The sequence below is a fragment of the Bos grunniens genome, chromosome 18 (assembly GCF_055505025.1).
Source record: "Bos grunniens cultivar Pamir isolate PY7600 chromosome 18, Bosgru_T2T1.0, whole genome shotgun sequence".
Classification (NCBI taxonomy): Eukaryota; Metazoa; Chordata; class Mammalia; order Artiodactyla; family Bovidae; genus Bos; species Bos grunniens.
In genome coordinates, this window is record NC_141182.1 from 61,235,010 (window position 1) to 61,253,765 (window position 18,756).

An 18,756-nucleotide genomic window follows, 5' to 3' on the forward strand; every position below is an offset into this window, starting at 1 on the left:
ACTTCCTACACTTTGGTCACCTCCCCAATTATTTTATATCTGATGACAACCCAAATATCTCCAGTCTCCCAACATTTATGTTTCTTTTCTCTTTTGCTCTTTTTTCCCCCTTCTCCCTCTACTTTTCTTAAGACAATGGAAGGGACTTCCCTGACAGTCCAGAGGTTAGGACTCCCAGCTTCTACTGCAAGGGGCCGAGGCTTGATCCTGGTTGGGGAACTAAGATCCCACAAGCTGTGGGGCATGCCCGCCCACCCACAAAGACAATGCAACACTGGAAAATCTTCCAAAGAGTTCTCAGGCTCTTGATTCCTTCCTACTAACCCCTCTCCCTGCATGTTGGGCATTTATGAATACAGTAAAGCGTGATCGACAAATCATGTACTTTGACATGAACCTGTAGGATTTTGTACTTGCTGTTGTTGTTCAGTTGCTCAGTCATGTCCAACTCTCTGCGACCCCGTGGTCTGTAGCCCGCCAGGCTCCTCTGTCTCCACTACCTCCCAGAGTCCTCCCCTATCTCCAAGAGGTTGCTCAAATTCGTGTCCATGGAGTTGGTGATGCAGGTAGCATGTGTCAGACCTGAACATGGCACTCTTGCAGGTAGATGATGATAGCCCTGCACACCTGTCTCACAAATGCATCCTACATTTGTGTGTCTACAGTGCTGAAGTTTTGGGGTTAATTTTTGTGTTTTTCGGGGGGGGGGCGGTGAACTATAGTTGATGTGCTGAGATTTTGTCATTTCTAATCCACACAGGAGCTTCAGAACAGTGAGTGGGCTTCACCTCCCTGCTTTCCAGCCCTCTCCTCAATGTGTACTCCCCACCCGCAAGTTCCCCCTTAGTTGCGACCCTGCACTAGAGGTGGCCTAAGAGAATTCCAGTTTCTTTCTATCATTCTCTTTCCCACCAGAGGCAACCATTCTAACATGTTTCGTGTTCCTCATTCTGCTGTGTGTGTTTTTACGTCTGATGCATGTTCAGTGGCTCAGGCATGTCTGACTCTCTGCAACCCCCATGGACTCTCACCAGGCTCCCCGGTCCATGGGATTTCCCAGGCAAAATTACAGGAGTGGGTTGACATTTCCTTCTCCAATTAATTATACATATACAAATTTTAATATGTATACATACATACACATGTATACATTCAGTGGACATGAACTTGAGCAAACTCTGGGAGGTAGTGGAGGACAGAGAAGCCTGGAGGAGTACAGCCCATGGAGTCACAAAGAGTCAGACGTGACATGGTGACTGAACAACACTTACACATGGACAGGCATACCTCCCTTTTCTGCCCTTTGGAGATACTGCATTTTTTACAAATTGAAGGTTTGCGGCAACCCTAGGTTATCAGATGGTTGTTAGCTCTTTTTTTTTTTTTTGCTGTCCTGGGTCTTACTTGTGGCATTCAGGATCTTTGATCTTAGTTGCGACATGCGGGATCTAGTTCTCTGACCAGGGATCAAACCCAGGCCACCTGCACTGGGAGCAGGGCGTCTTAGTCACTGGACCACAAGGGATGTCCCAGCATCTGGTTTTTGGTAATAAAATGCTTTTTTTTAACTTTTATTTTTATTTATTTATTTGACTGTGCCAGGTCCTAGTTGTGGCATGTGGGATCTAGTTCCCTGACCAGGGATTGAACCTGGGCCCCCTGCATTGGGAGTGCAGAGGCTTAGCTGCTGGACCACCAGTGAAGTCCCAAGTGCTTTTAAATTAAGGAGTGTATGTTGTCCTTTCGGACAGAATGCTTTGCACACTGAATAGACTACACTGTAGTGTAAACACAACTTTTACATGCCCTGGAAAACTAAAACTTGTGTGACTCTTTATTACCGTGTTCTCTGTATTGTGGCCATCTAAAACCGAACTAGCATATCTTGAGATACGCCTGTATTAGCCCTTCACTTTGAGTCATATCATTTATTTATTTAATTATATTTAAATTTATTTATTTTTAATTGGAGGATAATTGCTTTACAATATTATGTTGGCTTCTACCATACATCGCCATGAATCAGCCAGAGGTACAGGTATGTCCCCTCCCTCCGCGGCCTCCTCTCCCACCTCCCACCCCATCCACCCCTCTAGGTTGTCACAGAGCACTGGGTCTGAGCTCCCTGGGTCATAGAGCAACTTCCCATTAGCGATCTGCTTTATACATGGTAATGGAAATGTTTCAATGCTCCTCTCTCAATTCATCCCACCCTCTCCTTCCTCCACTGTGTCTACAAGTCTGCGTCTCTGTTGCTGCCCTACAAGTATGTTCATCAGAACCATCTTTCGAGATTCCATACTTATGTGTTAATATATGATATTTGTTCTCTTTCTGACTTATTTCACTCTGTATTAAAGGCTCTAAGTTCATCGACCTCATTGGAACTGAGTCAAATGCACTCCCTTTTATGGCTGTGGGTCATATCATTTAATTGGTATAAAAAGGGGACCATTTTTCTGCACTGGAGAATTGTCAACATGTTGGTTTTGGTTGATTGTGTTTTCAGTTGAAATGTGAATCCATCCCTTATATTCATGATGAGCTGTAGTTCATCTAGAGGCTTGAGGACTTTCTGATTCAGCTTTTCATCAGGACTGTGTTCCGGGTGGTGTTCTGTGTTGCCTGTTATAGCACACGGGGTAGCACAGGATATCTGGTTGTCCCCCAGCAGTAAGGGAAGAACAGCAATCAGGTGATGCCAGCCTCTTTCATCAAAGTTTCACCTAACAGAATCAGTCACATTCAGATCAGATCAGATCAGTCACTCAGCCGTGTCCAACTCTTTGCGATCCCATGAATCGCAGCATGCCAGGCCTCCCTGATCATCACCAACTCCCGGAGTTCACTGAGACTCACGTTCATCTGTCCTAAATCTGATTTCATTAGAACTTGCAAGACAGTGAAAGTGAAAGTGAAGTCGCTCAGTCGTGTCCAACTCTTTGTGACCCCATGGACTGTAGCCTATCAGGCTCCTCTGTCCATGGGCTTTTCCAGGAAAGAATGCTGGAGTGGATTGCCATTTCCTTCTCCAGGGGATCTTCCCAACCCAGGAATTGAACCCGGTCTCCCCCATTGCAGGCAGACGCTTTACCGTCTGAGCCATGAGGGAAGCCCTGCAAGACAGTGACTTTGTCTAATTTTATTCATCCTCCTCCATCTAGTTTTAAATTCATTTAATAACTTTGCTACTCAATATCTTGATCTCCAACTCTCCTTCACTCTACTTCAGTTGCTCATTCCCACAAACAGTCCTCCACATCATTATTACCAACATCTTCAATGTCTATAATCTCAAGCATTCTGTTCTGCAGCAACACCTTTTTATTTTGACTTTCCAGTTTCTAGTCCCATCTTTTAATTCCACAAAACTGTAACCATTTATCAGTCAACTGCTACTTCCCATCCCCTTCACCCACCTTTGGCAATGCAGGAGGTTTTGTTTTCAGTTAAGAGCTTTTCCTCATCAACTCTACTGTGTAACTCTAAGGGTCTGTGACAGCAAAGTAAAGTCCTTATTACAGTGTGATTCTATATCTCAGGGAAGCTGGAGGAAAAGATGAAAATGACCGATTATCTTTCTCACTGTAAAATAACTCACTTTATCTGTTACTATGCTCTTTTTCTTAAAATCTACTTTGTCTAATATTAATATGGCTATGCTAGCTTTCTATGTTACTCTTTGCACAGTGTATCTGTTCCTTTCCTTCTACTTCCAACCTATCTCTTTTCTCATGTTTAAACTGCAGCTCTTTTTTCTAAAGAAAAATCTGAGTTGCCTTATAACAGGAACGAGAATTGGTAATTATAAATCCTCCCACAAAGCAAAGCCCAGGCTGAGATGACTTCTCTGATTAAATTCTATCAAACATATAAAGAAAAAATAATATGAACACTTTATAAGCTCTGTCAGAAAAAGAGGGAGCATGAGAACATGTTTAAATTCATGAATAGTTGAATAAAGCTGATTAGATTTTCAATTTTTTTAAGTGAAATTGTTAAAGTTCATTTTTAAATCATTTTTTCTTTTCTTTTTTTTTTTTTTTTTTGCCACATTGCACAGTTATTAGAATCTTAGTTTCCTGACCAGGGATTGAACCCTGGCCAAGGCAGTGAAAGCACTGAGTCCTGACTCCTGGACCTCCAGGGAATACCCTAAGTGTAACACTTTGTCTTTTTTTTTAATATGTATTTTTTTTACATGGACCATTTTTAAAGTCTTTATTGCTTCCGTTTTATGTTTTGGTTTTTTGATTTGAGGCATGTGGGATCTTAGTTCCCCAACCAGGGACTGAACAAGCACCCCCTGCATAGGAAGGCAAAGTCTTAACCACTGGACTGCCAGGAAAGCCCCCTAAAGTGCAACTCTTGTCACAATATGGGCTTCCCTGATAGCTCAGTTGGTAAAGAATCTGCCTGAAATGCGGGAGACCCCAGTTCGATTCCTGGCTCAGGAAGATCTGCTGGAGAAGGGATAGGCTACTCACTCTAATATCTTGGGCTTCTCTGGTGGCTCAGCTGGTAAAGAATCCACCTGCAATGTGGGAGACCTGGGTTCGATCCCTGGGTTGGGAAGATTCCCTGGAGAAGGGAAAGGCTACCCACTCCAGTATCCTGGTCTGGAGAGTTCCATGGACTGTATAGTCCATGGGGTCACAAAGAGTCAGAAATGACTGAGCGACTTTGACAAGAAAGTCAATATGTGGCTACCTGTGTTTCCTCCCACGTGACAGTCTATGTGTTTTCACTGGAAACAGGCACAAGGAGGCAGTGCTCATGTTCAAGTTAATATTTTATTCCTTTCTCTGGTTCTGGTTACATTTTTGTATATTTTGCATGAAAATTCACTTTTCTGGATGTGTATTATGCTTTTCAATGTTAACTTCAGCATTTAAATCATTAAAGTCACTTTGTCCACTGGCAATGATGCATCTACCTTCATGCTCCATAGAGACTCACAGTGTCCCTTGAACCAGCAGATCCTCCAGTGCATGGAGGGATTCCACACAGCATCTCTTTCCTGTGGTTAAGACGATTCATCACTAGAGATGTTTCTGTTAAGTCTTGGAAGTGGAGGCTGGTGACTATGGCCCATTGTTCTCCCCCAGGCTGTGTCGGATCCCATATCCAAAGTATATGGCAAATCCTAGGAGGGAGATGAGACAGTGAGAAGGGAAAGTAGGTGCTCTCCTTATTTACGAATGCCCAGTAGGCTTCCTTTCATGGTGTCTGACACAGTTCGGGGAGAGGAAGTAGAAAGAATATTGGGCTGCATCACTCAAGAAACCTCTTTATCCCAGACAACCACTTACCAATTGCCATCCAGATGCCAAATTGGGCCCAGGTCTGAGTGGTCATCTGAATCATTAAGTAAACATTCACTAAGGTGCTCACCAGGAAGACGGCAGGCAAAGCAGGGACCTGTGAGCAAAGTCAGTTCATTCCTGAACACACCCCAGATGTCTGAAAGGGAGACCCTACCCCTTGTGGGCAGGAAAACTCCAGTTCTACTCAGACTGTGTACTCAGTGCTTAGTGAGACTGAGTTTGTAAAGCACTGAGTGTGGATCAGGGGACAGTCCATTGGTTTCAGCAAATCCCCTCATTGCCTGTCCAGCAAAGGATGTTTAGACCTAAAGCACACAGACCTCCTTCACTTGAGGTGGACCCTTTGGGCACATGAGGTCACCTACCCTGAATGTAGGTTCAAGAAGAGAGGGGCTCTGAGGCTGCCTCCAGATGATGACCGTGACCCCAGTGATGAGCAGCAGCAGCAGCACAGCCACTGTTGTGAGCCTGGGGTCTCCAGAGAACACCTGGCTGGGCCACTGGTACAGGATCAGGCTCAGGACTATCAGCAGGAGAACTGCAAGGGTCAAGGTGGAGGAGAACAGGCTGGACCCAGAAGACAAAGATGTCAGGACCTCGGGTCACACCCCTCCCCAGGCTGTCCACATCAGGAGGGGCCATAATATTGCCAAGACTCCTCAACTGACAAAATACACACTCCAGTACCATCCTGTCAATTTCAGAATATGACCAAAGAGAAACCCCACTGCTCACCAACCAGGGAGGCACATCCATAGACAATCTGGCCAGATTTCCGGGTGGGGATGGTGCTGGGAGGGAACCACAGACTCTGTAGAATGTTTGAGGTTCCTGCTTCAGGTTCAGATTCCAAAGGACCTCCTTCAACTTCAGGCTTCGTCTCAGTTTCCTCCTCTGTTTTCTCCTTCTTGCTTCCATTCTGGGCTGGTTGATACCTGAATTTGAAATACTAAGGCAATATTAGTAACAGCCCCTACTGCTGATCCAACATCAGTCTGCCTAATGCCTCTCTTTCCCCAATCAATGGTACAGGACATTTAGGAGGCAGCATGAAGGTAGAAGATGATTCCCTCCCCATCAACTCTCACAAGTCGAAAAGCACCGCCCCCCCCAAGTCAAGGTGTCATGGGGTCTCACCTGAGGACAAGGACAGAAAATGTCACCAGGGAGTAAGCGAGCAGGGACCGAAGTGACATGAGGTCCACCAGGTCAGTGAAGTCGAAGAGTAACGCCATGACCGCTGGGATGAGGGAGCAAAGACGGTGGGGGGAGAGTGAGAAACCACTGGAAATACGCAAGTTAAGAAGTATGATTTTAAGAGTGAGTTTTGTTTATTCACCTGCAAGAGTTCCAGGAACCAAGACAGCCATGATTGGGGTTCCTCTGCGGGCAATGGTGCGGACAATGATGTGGGCATCGGTGTGGACATCGGTGGGGGCAGGGATCCAGGCAAGTCCCCGGAAAAGAAGCCCATCCTCTGCCATTGCATAGGTCAACTGAGACATGATAAACATGATACTCAGAAGGCTGGAAGGGAAAATGGGAATGTGTGAGAAGGCGCAGAAGCAGGAGAGACCGGGGCTTTTGCTCCCTGGTCTACCTGGGGCAAGATGTCTTTCTCTTTCATCTCTCAGTCCCAGGGGCTGGGCATACCTGAGCATCTGACAGTAGATGAAGAGAAAACCATGACACTGACCTGTATAAAAGAATGCAGAGGGTGCCAACAGCCACGACGTATTTGGCAGACTCCCACCCAACATAGACGAAAGCCTGCGGCAAGGGGCTCTCGAGCTGAATCAGGTAGTAGGGCACCATGAGGGTGAGGGCCGCCGAGACACCAAAACACACCAAAAAGCAAATGAAGAAGGAGATCACGACAGCCAAGGGTATGGACCACTGAGGATTTCTGGCTTTTCTCCCTTCAGGATGGGAAGAGGTATTGGGTCACTGGGGTTTCACTGGGGTGAAATCACAAAACCCACTTTACTCTTCAAGCTTCAAAAGCAGCCTAACCTTCTACCTGCCCCTGTGCCCAAGGGCACCCCATTCTGTTCCCAAACCATGATGGGACACAAGATACGCATGTTACCTGCATTGACAATGTGAGAAAAACCAACAAATGCATAGAAACATGTAGCTGCTCCCTGGAGAATTCCATCAAAGCCAAAAGGCACAAACCCTCCAGAACCCAGAAGGTCCAAGCTGTGGTGAGAGGAGGAAAGAGGAGGAACATGGATGAGGTGTGTTTGGCCATTTCTACTGGGCTCCTCCCTTAGTACCACAGGTCCTGGGCTCCAGGAACCCCCACGCTTGGACAATCACTCCAGGTCTCATTAGTCCCCACCATGTTCCCAACTCTGCACACCACACACACATGCATTACTACAACCAAGGGTGCCCTCCTAACCTGTAGGCATCACCAGATCCAGCTGCAGCCAATGTGTAGTCCTGTTCCGTGAGCTTCCAGTTGTGCAGATCGCCCTTAATGAAGCCAGAGAGGATGATGAAGCTGAGGACCAAAATGTTCAAGCCTGTGAACACTTTGTAAATCAGGGTTGACTCATAAACTCTCAGAGCCAGGAGTCCTGTGGGAAAAATGGAAAATGAGACAACAAAATAACTAAAGCCAGCACTCCCCTAGCAATCCATTGGTTAAGACTCTGAGCTTCCACTACAGGGAGCAGAGGTTCAGTCCCTGGTCTGGGAGTTCCCCATGCATTGCAGTGACGCTAGAGAAACCAATAACTAAATCCATAGAGACAGAAAGCAGATGAGTGGTTGCCCAGGGCTGGTGGTTGGTGGTTGGTGGCTGTGGACAGATGGACAGTGACTACTCAGTGGGTACAGGGTTTCCTTTTGCTGTAATGGAAACGTTTGGTACTGGATGGGGGTGGTGGTTACACAGCACTGGGAATGTACTAAGTGCCGCTGAATTGGGCACCTGCTGATGGATATTTTCTTACTGTGACCATCATCTCACAATATCCATGTTTATCAAATCATCTTAAACTTTTACAATGCTGTTTGTCAGCTGTTGTTGTGGTTCAGTCGCTCAGTCATGTCTGATTCTCTGCAACCCCATGGACTGCAGCACGCCAGGCTCCCCTGTCCTTCACTATCTCCCACAGTTTGCTCAAACTCATGTCCATTGAGTCGGTGATGCCATCCAACCATCTCATCCTCTGTCGTCCCCTTCCCTTCCTGCCTTCAGTCTTTCTCAACATCAGGGTCTTTTCCAATGAGTCAGTTCTTCTCATCAGGTGGCCAAAGTATTGGAGCTTCTATTTCAGCATCAGCTCTTCCAATAAATATTCAGGACTGATTTCCTTTAGGATTGACTGGTTGGATCTCCTTGCAGTCCAAGTGATTCTTGAGTCTTCTCCAGCACCACAAGCAAAAGCATCAATTCTTTGGTACTCAGCCTTCTTTATGGTCCAACTCTCTCATCTGTATATGACTACCAGAAAAACCACAGCTTTGACTATATGGACCTTTATCGGCAGTGATGCTTCTGCTTTTAATATGCTGTCTAGGTTTGTCATAGCTCTTCTTCCAAGGAGCAAGTCCCTTTTAATTTCATGGCTGCAGTCACCATCCACAGTGATTTGGTAGCCCAAGAAAATAAAGTCTCTCACTGTTTCCAACTTTTCCCCATCTATTTGCCATGAAGTGAATTATATCTCAATAAACTAGGAAAAATAATAAAATGGTTAAATTTATGTGGATTTCCTCTCAGTTAAAAAAAAATCTTTGATCTCAGTATAGAGGAAGAAACTTGTTGGTCTAGGTAAGTGATTCCCAGATGGGATGATTTTGTGCCCCAAGGGATATTGGCATTGTCTGGAGACATTCCAATTGTCACAATCTGGGGGCTGGGTGTCACTGATATCTAGCACATAAAGATCACAGATGCTGCTCAACATCCAACAATGATTTTTTGGAGGGTACCCCTCTTAGTTCCCTGTGGGGATCTTAGTTCCCTGACCGGGGATTGAACCCGAACCTTCAGCAGTGAAATCACAGTGTCCTAACCATTGGACCACCAGGGAATTCACCCAACAATGATTTATTTATAAAGCAGAAATGCATAGGACAGCACCCCACACCAAAGAATGATCCAACCTAAATTACCAATAGTCCAAGGGTAGGAAAAAATGTCTTGCCTTCCTTTCTCTCTTATTCCAAACCCTTTTTCCCAGTCCAAATTCCCCACCATTCTTCCACCCCAAGCCTTCCCCATGCCATCCCCCCCTCCATACCCTGTTCTTCCCTTTCTGTCCCTGGTCCCTTCTCACCTGCGAGCAGCAGCACCAGGCCCAGGGCAAGAAAGTCTGGAAATGAGGCCAGGAAGTAGGGCATTTGCAGAGAGAAAGTTCCCCCTAATGCCTCAGAGATGTGGTTCCCAATCAGGCTGTCAAAGGTGGAGCTCCAGGCCCGGGCTATACAGGCAGTGGCTGCAGCAACAGAAGAAGGAAAGTTTACAAGCAGACAGAAACTGAGCCCCTATTATGCACCATGTGAGATATTTGGGGCAGGAGGTGAGCAAAAATACACCTGATCTCAAAGAGCTTCTCATGGGGTGGACAGGGGAGACCCAGGTGATTCACAAAAAGGCCAACTATTTAATATGTTAGGAGATAGAAGTGATGGAAAACAAAGAAACACAGGTAAATGGGACTAGGAGGGACTAGATCAGAGTTGAATTTTTAAGTTGAGGTGTAAGGGAAAATCCAGGAAGGCAACAGCTCAGCGAAGACTTCACTGTGGTCAGAGGATGAGCCTAGGGACGTGCCTCCCTCCCACCCGCTCCCTACAGTTCCCTTTCCTCTGGCTTCTCGGTCCATCACTTAAGAAAAACAGGATAGACCTGCATGCAACGAGGTTGTGCAGTTTTCCTGCCACCATTTCCCCTCTCCCAACCCTGCCCCGAAGGTGAATAACAGAGTTCTGATGAATGAGTGAAGCCCCCACTCATCTCTCCTACTTTCTCCATCTTAAGGCCCATTTCTCCCCACTCCCCATCATCTCACCAATAATTAAATACAGTAAGAGGTTCCAGCCAGTGATGAAGGCGTACAGTTGTCCCATTGTGACATAGCTGACATGATACCCAGAAACAGGTACTTTTACTCTGGTTGCCAACTCGACATAGCAGAGCCCAGACAACATGGTAGTCAGGCCGGCCACCAATAAGGAAAGGATGATTGCTGGTCCAGCTACGTATTTGGCCACTCCCCCAATCAGGATGTATATGCCAGCTCCCAACATGTTGTCCAAACCTATCACCACCAGGTCCAGGGTGTTCGGAGGAGGAGTCTCGGAACTCTCAGGTTCCTCCCTGAACGGTGGCTTCCTGCGGACCAGCTTCTGACCAAACTGGCGAAGACACTGACCCAGCATCGTAGACATAGTTGAGGGGGCTACGATCTGCTGAGAAAGCAAGGCATGAAGTCATCAATGATGTCCATCTGCCCTTGACCTTGGAAGCTCAGTTCCACGGAGGAATGGAGGGATGGTGGGGAGCAGGTGGTGAAAGGACACATTGGGCACATTCTCTCTGTGGGAACTTTGGTTTCTTCAAATGAAGATTTTTAATGTTTCAGGATTACTCAAAGATTTGCTTGAAGAGAAGTGAGGGGTACAAGAATATGTCTTCCCAAATGTGCCACTTTAGCTCAAGGATTCTTTATGAGCTAAAGGTAATTAAGACCCAAAAGGCTTGGGAAAAGCTTCCTGTCACTCCCTTGTCCGTGTGTGTCAGTTGCTCAGTCACGTCTTTGCAACCCCAATAGACTCCTCTGTCCATGGGGTTCTCCAGGCAAGGATACTGGAGTGGGTTGCCATGCCCTCCTCCAGGGGATCGTCTCAACCCAGATCTCCTGCATTGTGGGCAGATTCTTTACCATCTGAGCCACCCTTAAGCCACTCGCCAATATACAAATATTGTATGGTTCTGCTTCCATGAAGTATCAAGAGGAGTCAGAGCCATAGAGACAGAAAGTAGAATGGTGGTTTGCCAGGGGCTGGGGTTAAGGGGGAAATGGGGAGGTATTGTTAAATGGGGCACAGTTTCCATTTTACAAGATACAAAAGAGCTCCTCAGATTGGCTGGACAGCAATGTAAATACACTTAACATTACTGAACTGTACACTTAAAAATGATGTAGATGGGAATTCCCCGGCAGTCCAGTGGCTCGGAGTGAGACTTTCACTGCCATGGACCTGCATTTGATCCCTGGTGGAGGAACTAAAATTCCCCCACCCACAGATCCCCAAGGGGGAATTGTGAACCATGTGGGTGTTGGGGCTGAATTTTTCAAAAAACAGTTATGATGGTAAATATTATGTTGTGTATATTTTACTACCTTTTTGCTGTTGTTTTTGCCAATGATAAATAATAGAGATCAGCTTCAAATTGTTGCTGGGTGTAACAAACCCTAAGGTGATTTAATATAAATCGACATAGCATTAACTTGAGCAAACTCAGGAGATGGTGAAGGACAGGGAAGCCTGGTGTGCTACAGTCCACAGGGTTGTGAAGAGACGGACATGACTGAGTGACTGAACAACAACCTACCATCATCCCCTACAGACACCAACATGCAAGTCCTTTACAGTTCCCTCGTATCAGCAGATGAGGATAGACTCAAAAGGTGGACGGTATACAAGAGACCAAAGTTGGTGGCCCACATATTATAGGCCCTGTATAAGGACAATCTTCACTATTGTTTGAGCACAAGTACCACCATCCCCCACAAAAAAAGAGTGATAAATAGCGTGCCTGCCAATGTAGGAGACGCTGGTTCGATCCCTGGGTTGGGAAGATCCCCTGGAGGAGGAAATGGCAATCTACTCCAGTATTCTTACCTGGAGAATCCCATGGACAGAGGAGCCTGGCAGGCTATAGTCCATAGGGTCGCATAGAGTCAGACAAGCTGAAGTGACTTAGTACACACACAAGAACCTCCAGGCACTGATCTAACCTTCCCTCCCGTTGCCCCCAAACACCCCACTGATTCTCACATAAAACACAAGAGCTTCCAGATCCTGTTTTCATCTCCACGGAAAACGGGTCTCTCCACCCTCAGTCAGGAGCCAGGCTGACCCCTCTGCACTCTGAGGTTGCAGAGGTCTTTGGGAGGACGTGAACTCAGCGCCCAGTCTCCCACAGAAGAGGGTGACCCAAGACTTACTGGATCCTTGGAGCAGAGCCTGGAGCACTGGGTCAGTCAGGGAGGCTGAGGGTAAGCCATGTGGGGCTGGAGCTGAGACATCTCCAAAAACCGAAGCAGGGAGTCCTGAGCACAGAAGACAGTCCTCACCCCTGGGTTGTTGGGGTGGGGGTGGGGTTGGGCGGGCGGGGACCATCTGTTCTGTTGCTATCAGCCCTGACTCCTCTGTGGTTACCCTCGGGGGAGGTTCTGAGAGGGTTTTGTTTTTTTTTAAGTAGTTAAAATGATTTTTTGTTAATTAATTAGATTACTGATTGGTTGTGCTTGGTCTTTGTGGCTGCGTGCAGGCTTTGTCTAGTCACAGCGAGTGGGGGCTACTCTGTGGTGGTGCAGGAGCTTCTCACAGCTGCGACTTCTCCTGTTGTGGAGCACAGGCTCTGGGCTGGGCGGGCTGCACTAGCTGTGCCTTGTGGCCTCAGTAGTCCCGGCTCTAGAGAACGGGCTCAGGAATTGCAGGGCACAGGTTTAGTTGCTCCACACCATGTTCAATCTTCCTTGATCAGGGATCAAACCTGAGTCCCCTGCAGTGACAAGCAGATTCTCTACCACCAGGGAAGGCCCTGAGATGTTTTCTTTGTTGTAGTAAAGTACACACAACAAAATTTACCATTTAATTCATGTTAAGTGTCCAGTTCAATCATGTTTTGTGTGTGTGTGCTGAGTCACTTGAGTCATGTCCGACTCTTTGCAACTCCACCAGGCTGCTCTCCGTGGGAGTCTCCAGGCAAGAATACTGGAGTGGGTTGCCATTTCCTCCTCCAGGAGATCTTCCAAACCCAGGGATTGAATCCAGGTCTCCTACATCTCCTGCATGGGCCTCCGGGTTCTTTACCACTAGTGCCACTCAGAAAGCCCCTCAGTCATGTTAGGTATATTCACATTTTGTGCAACCAAATTCCAGAACATTTTTCATCTGTCAACGCTGAATCTCTGTTCCCATTAAACAACAATTCCTTCTTTTTCCTTTTCCAGTTCCTGGCAAGCATCATTCTACTTTTGGTCTCTATGAATCTGATGACTCTAGAGCCTTCACTTAAATGGAATCACACAATAGTTCTCAAGTGTAGTCACGCTTATTTTACTGAGTATGATATCGACAAGGTGCATCCCTCATGTGTTAGAATTCCCTTCCTTTCTAGTACTGTATAGTACTCTATTATTGGTACATATCTGGTCAGTGGGCACTTGGGTTGCTTTCATGTTTTAATTATTGTGAAAAATGCTGCCGTGACCATGGGTATACTCTCAGTTCTTTTTGGTATATCCTCAGAGGTAGAATTGCTAGATCATAAGGTTTTAAGATTTTTATCTGCTTGTGATGGAGAAGACGTTCACATATTGAGGTATGGGGAAGTCATTTTCCTTATACAGGATTCATCTTGAACTGTGCATGAACTAAAACAGCCTGTTTAACCCTCACAGCTCATCTGCTTTAACCATTGAGGTAAAGAGCATCTGTTTTGAAGATAAGAATGAGTAAATCCCTTTTCATGGTGTCCATGTTAACACTCCCTCCAAGATAAGGTTCCCTTCCCGGACACCAGGGCCCTGCTGTCTCACTGTCTACATACTAAGTCTGTCTCTTTTGAAACCTTGAAGGAGTACACCCTGTCATGTGTGATGTATGTTCTCAGTTGGATGAGACATAAGACTGTGTTTGAAACCATGCTTCAGTGGGACAGTTCTGAGAATTCCCTGGCAGTACTCTGTGTTCTCACTGCAGTGGGCATGGGTTCGATCCCTGGTTTGAGAACTAAGGACCCTGCACACTCCCCTCCTCCCACATGCCATGCAGCTGGGCAAAAAAAAAAAAAAAAAAAAAACCACAGCAGTTCTTCAGAGTTATTTAAGTGATTGCCTCCCAGGCTATAGTGCTCAGCTTGGCTCAAATAAAACTCTTTTATTCCTGTTAGATTGTTTATTGATTCTTTCCATGGACACTTGAACTCATTTGATCATAAAGGACCATGAGACATGTGGGCTGTAAGACTTGGGACCCGACTTACAACCCTGCTCCCTCCCAGTCCTCTTGCTGGATACCCACTGTCTGCACATGACCTGAGACACTCCAGTGCGGGGGAACACACAAGCCTGGCTGGACCCCAACCAGGAGAAGGGGAGCTTAAAGCCTCTGATGTTAATTCAAGCAACACAAACATGGAACCAGCCTCTCACGTGCACCCAGCCTTGCACAAAGGATGGAAAAGGGTAAAGAGGGTGTGACTTGGACTGCTTCTTCAGGGAGCTCTGTTTGCTGGGAGAGCTGAGCACAGAGACAGAGAAGGAAAATGATGCAAGAGATCAGGAGCTCTGCTCCTCTTGGAAGGAAAACCCGAGAGTGAGAGGGGAATGTTGTAGTTTTGGAGGATACTAGTGAAGTGGTGACTAGATTCTGACCCGAGTCAAGTGACCCACATGCTAGAACACTGGGCACAAACCAGCAAAGTGAAATGAAAGTCGCTCAGTCATGTCTGACTCTTTGTGACCCCATGGACTATACATTCCGTGGGATTCTCCAGGCCAGAATACTGGAGTGGGTAGCCTTTTCTTTCTCCAAGGGATCTTCTCAACCCAGGGATCAAACCCAGGTCTCCCTCATTGCAGGTGGATTCTTAACCAGCTGAGACACAAGGGAAACCCAGGAATACTGGAGTGGGTAGCCTATCCCTTCTCCAACTGATCTTCTTGAGTCAGGAATTGAATTGGGATCTCCTGCAATGCAGGAGGATTCTTTACCAACTGAGTTATCAGGGAGTAAAAGGAGACATAAATGCAGTACTTGATTGACTCTCACATTAACTTTTTTTTAACATTGAAGCATAGTTGATTTATAATATTGCAAATTAAACAAAACAAAAACCCAAACAGCCACACAAGATGAAATGGCTTAACCTATTCCAGAAAGTTTTAGTTGGTCGAGTGAGGACTCATTTGAAACCCCAAAGTTGGTAGGAAAAGTGTAGTGTTAGTTGCTCAGTCATGTCCAACTCTTTGTGACCTCATGGACTGTAACCCACCAGGCTCCTCTGTCCATGGGATTCTCCAGGCAGGATTACTGGAGTGGGTTGCTGTTTTCTTCTCCAGGGGATCCTCCCAACTCAGTGTTTGCACCAGGGTCTCCTGCATTGCAGGCGGAGTCTTTTCCATCCGAGCCACTTCTGTGTTTCTTTTTGGCTGGGAAGGGTCTTTGTGCTGCGGGGGCTTTCTCCATTTGCAGTGATGGGGGAGGGGGCTGCTCTCTAGCCGCGGTGCTCAGGCTTCTCTTGTTGGGGAGCACGGACTCTAGGGTCACAGGCTTCAGCTGTGGCACAGGGGCTGTAGAGCACAGGCTCAGTAGTCAGGGGGATTACTTTAAAAGAAGACATTGGAGATGCAATGGATGCAGAAAGAAGTCTTCTCAGAGCCTCTCTTCTCAGACTTGAAGCAGAAAGTTCTGGTAAGTACAGCTGCCAGAAAGTCCCTCTCTGGGGAGAGGCTGCTCCCAAGAGGACGGTGAGTGAAACTATGACAATAATTGTGGACATGGGGAAGGAGATGGTGGGATGCATTGAGAGACGAGCATGGAGACATACCCGTGACCATGTGTAAAGCAGATGGCCAGTGGACATTTGCTGTATGACTTAGGGAGCTCAGACCTGATGCTCTGTGACACCTAGAGAGGTGGGATGGGGTGGGAGGTGGGAGGGAGGCTCAAGAGGGAGGGGACACATGTCTACCCAGGGCTGATTCATGAGGATGTATGGCAGGAACCAGCACAAAGTTGTAAGGCAATTATCCTCCAATTAAAAACAGAGACATTTACATTAAAAAAAAATTCACCCTCTCAGAGTTTTCTAGCCTGAAGAAGCTGGAAAGACCACTCACACCTGTAGAGACAAACATTATTACAAAGCGTCTCATCTCTGGTTTCTTATTTCCCTTTCCCAAAGAAACCCATTTGTTCTTCCCATAAAACCCTTTCTCCCTACACCCCTCTACTAAGCTAGGTACAGAAGCCTGTAGCTTTAATCATTTAGCAAGTTATACTTTTGTTGTCTCCTGTATATAATCCTTCCTCCTGGTAATTTGCCTTTTCTGTGTCTTTTTTGCAGACTTCACTCAAAAAACCTAAGAGGATAAAGGGGGGAAGTGTTTCTGTTCCAAGAGCAGCGAAGTTTAACTGTTTCCACAGTATGATGTTGTTACTGCATAAAATGTGTGGCCAGGTAAAGGAAGTAGCGGACAGCGTTCAGGCATTTAACGTTGCCATAGAGACGACTATGTGTCAGGAACTAAAATAGGCATCAGAGACTAAGGAAAGAGCACTCCCCACTTTACAACAGGGGGCATTGGAGACAGTTTATCTGGAATACATTTCACACATCTTTTTTTTTTTTAAATTTTTAATTGGAGGATAATTGCTTTACAATGGCTTATTGGTTTCTGCCATATATCACCATGAATCAGCTATAGGTACACGTATGTCCCCTCCCTCTTGGGCCTCCTCTCCCACCTCCCACCCCATCCACCCCTCTAGATTGTCACAGAGCACTGGGTCTGAGCTCCCTGGGTTATAGAGCAACTTCCTATTAGCGTTCTGTTTTACACCTGGTAATGGATATGTTTCAATGCTCCTCTCTCAATTCGTCCCACCCTCTCCTTCCCCCACTGTGCCCACAAGTCTGTTCTCTATGTCTGCGTCTCTACTGCTGCCCTACAGATAGGTTCCTCAGTACCACCATCTTTCTAGATTCCATACACATGCGTTAATGTAGGATATTTGTTCTTTTCTTTCCGACTTACTTCACTCTGTAGTAAAGGCTCTAAGTTCATCCACCTCATTAGAACTGAGTCAAATGCATTCCTTTTTATGGCTGTGGGTCATACCATTTAATTGGTATAAAAACTGAACCATTTTTCTGCCCTGGAGAATTGTCAACATCCTGGTTTTGGCTGATTGTGTTTTCACTCGAACTGTGAATCGATCCTCTATGTTCACGATGAGCTGTAGTTAATCTAGAGGCTTGATGACTTTCTGATTCAGCTTTTCATCAGGACTGTGTTCCGGGCGGTATTCTGTATTGCCTGTTACAGCACACTGGGTACCACTGGATATCTGGTTGTCCCCCAGCGGTTAGGGAAGAACAGCAATCAGGTGATGTCAGCCTCTTCCATCAGAGTTTCACCCGACAGTTTCAGTCTCCATTGTTTTCCCAGTCTGTATTTCAGTAGACCTTGCAAGACAGTGAACTTGCAGGATTTTCCTAATTCTGTTCATCCTCCTCTATTTATTTTTAAATTCATTTAGCAACTTTGCAGCTCAGTTTCTTGACCTCCATCCCTCCTTCTCTCTACTGCAGTTGCTCATTTCCACAAACAATCCTCTACTTCATGATTACCAATATCTTTCATGTCCATAATCTCTGTTTCAAGCATTATATTCTTCAGTAACACCTTTTTATTTTTACTTTTCTAGTTTCACTTCCTGTCTTTAGTTCTACCCATTCATAGACCAACTATTACTTCCAACCCTCTTCCCTTACCTCTGGCAATGCAGGGTTTTTATTTTTTCAATTAAAGAACTTTTCCTCATCAACTCCACTACATAAATCTAAGAGTCTGTGACAGAAAATAAAGTGCTTATTATACAATGTGATATATATCTCAGTAAAGCTGGGGGAAGAGATAAAAATCACCATTTCTCTTTCTCATTGTAAAATAACCCATTTTATTTATTATTATTCTCTTTTTCTTAAAATCTCTTTTATCTGATATTAATATGGCTGTGCTAGCTTTCTTGTGTTACTGACTGCACAATATATCTCTTCCTTCCCTTCTGCTTGCAACCCATCAGTTTTCTCATGTTTAAAATGCAATTCTTTTTTAAAATTTGTTATGTATTTTTTTTCTTATTTTTTGGCCACACTGCACAGTTTGCAAGGTCTTAGTTTTCTGACCAGGAATTGAACCTTGGTGATGGCAGTGAAAGTGCTGAGTCCTAACTCCTGGGTCTCCAGGAAATTCTCTAAAGTGCAACTTTTTTTTTTAACATGGACTATTTTTAAAGTCTTTATTGCTTCTGTTTGTGTTTTGGTTTTTTGGCTGTGAGGTATGCCCACACACCTTAGTTCCACAACCAGGTATTGAAAGAGCACTCCCTGTGTTAGAAGGCAAAGACTTAGCCACTGGACTGCCAGGGAAATCCCCTAAAGTACAGT

The 18,756-nt window shown here is 45.8% G+C and overlaps 1 protein-coding gene across 1 annotated transcript; it reads right to left on the reverse strand.

Annotated features, from left to right (window-relative positions):
• Positions 1-5,084: 5,084 nt before the first annotated feature.
• LOC147354543 (cationic amino acid transporter 3-like) lies at positions 5,085-10,736 on the reverse strand. The gene is made up of 11 exons (XM_086349417.1): positions 10,358-10,736; positions 9,623-9,781; positions 7,735-7,912; positions 7,417-7,529; positions 7,024-7,246; positions 6,667-6,854; positions 6,465-6,567; positions 6,063-6,262; positions 5,693-5,865; positions 5,313-5,421; positions 5,085-5,146 (listed from the first exon to the last, which is right to left on the reverse strand). The coding sequence occupies exons 1-11, from the start codon at positions 10,734-10,736 to the stop codon at positions 5,085-5,087; spliced, it is 1,887 nt and encodes a 628-aa protein (XP_086205543.1).
• Between the last annotated feature and the right edge of the window lie 8,020 nt (positions 10,737-18,756).

Excerpts from the sequence above, each read along its gene's own strand:
- LOC147354543 (XM_086349417.1), bottom strand. The coding sequence starts at position 10,736 with ATGTCTACGATGCTGGGTCAGTGTCTTCGCCAGTTTGGTCAGAAGCTG. Across the intron at positions 7,913-9,622 it reads CCTGGTGCTGCTGCTCGCAG|GACTCCTGGCTCTGAGAGTT; the intron begins GTGAGAAGGGAC and ends TTTTTCCCACAG. Across the intron at positions 6,568-6,666 it reads GGTTCCTGGAACTCTTGCAG|CGGTCATGGCGTTACTCTTC; the intron begins GTGAATAAACAA and ends CCCTCATCCCAG.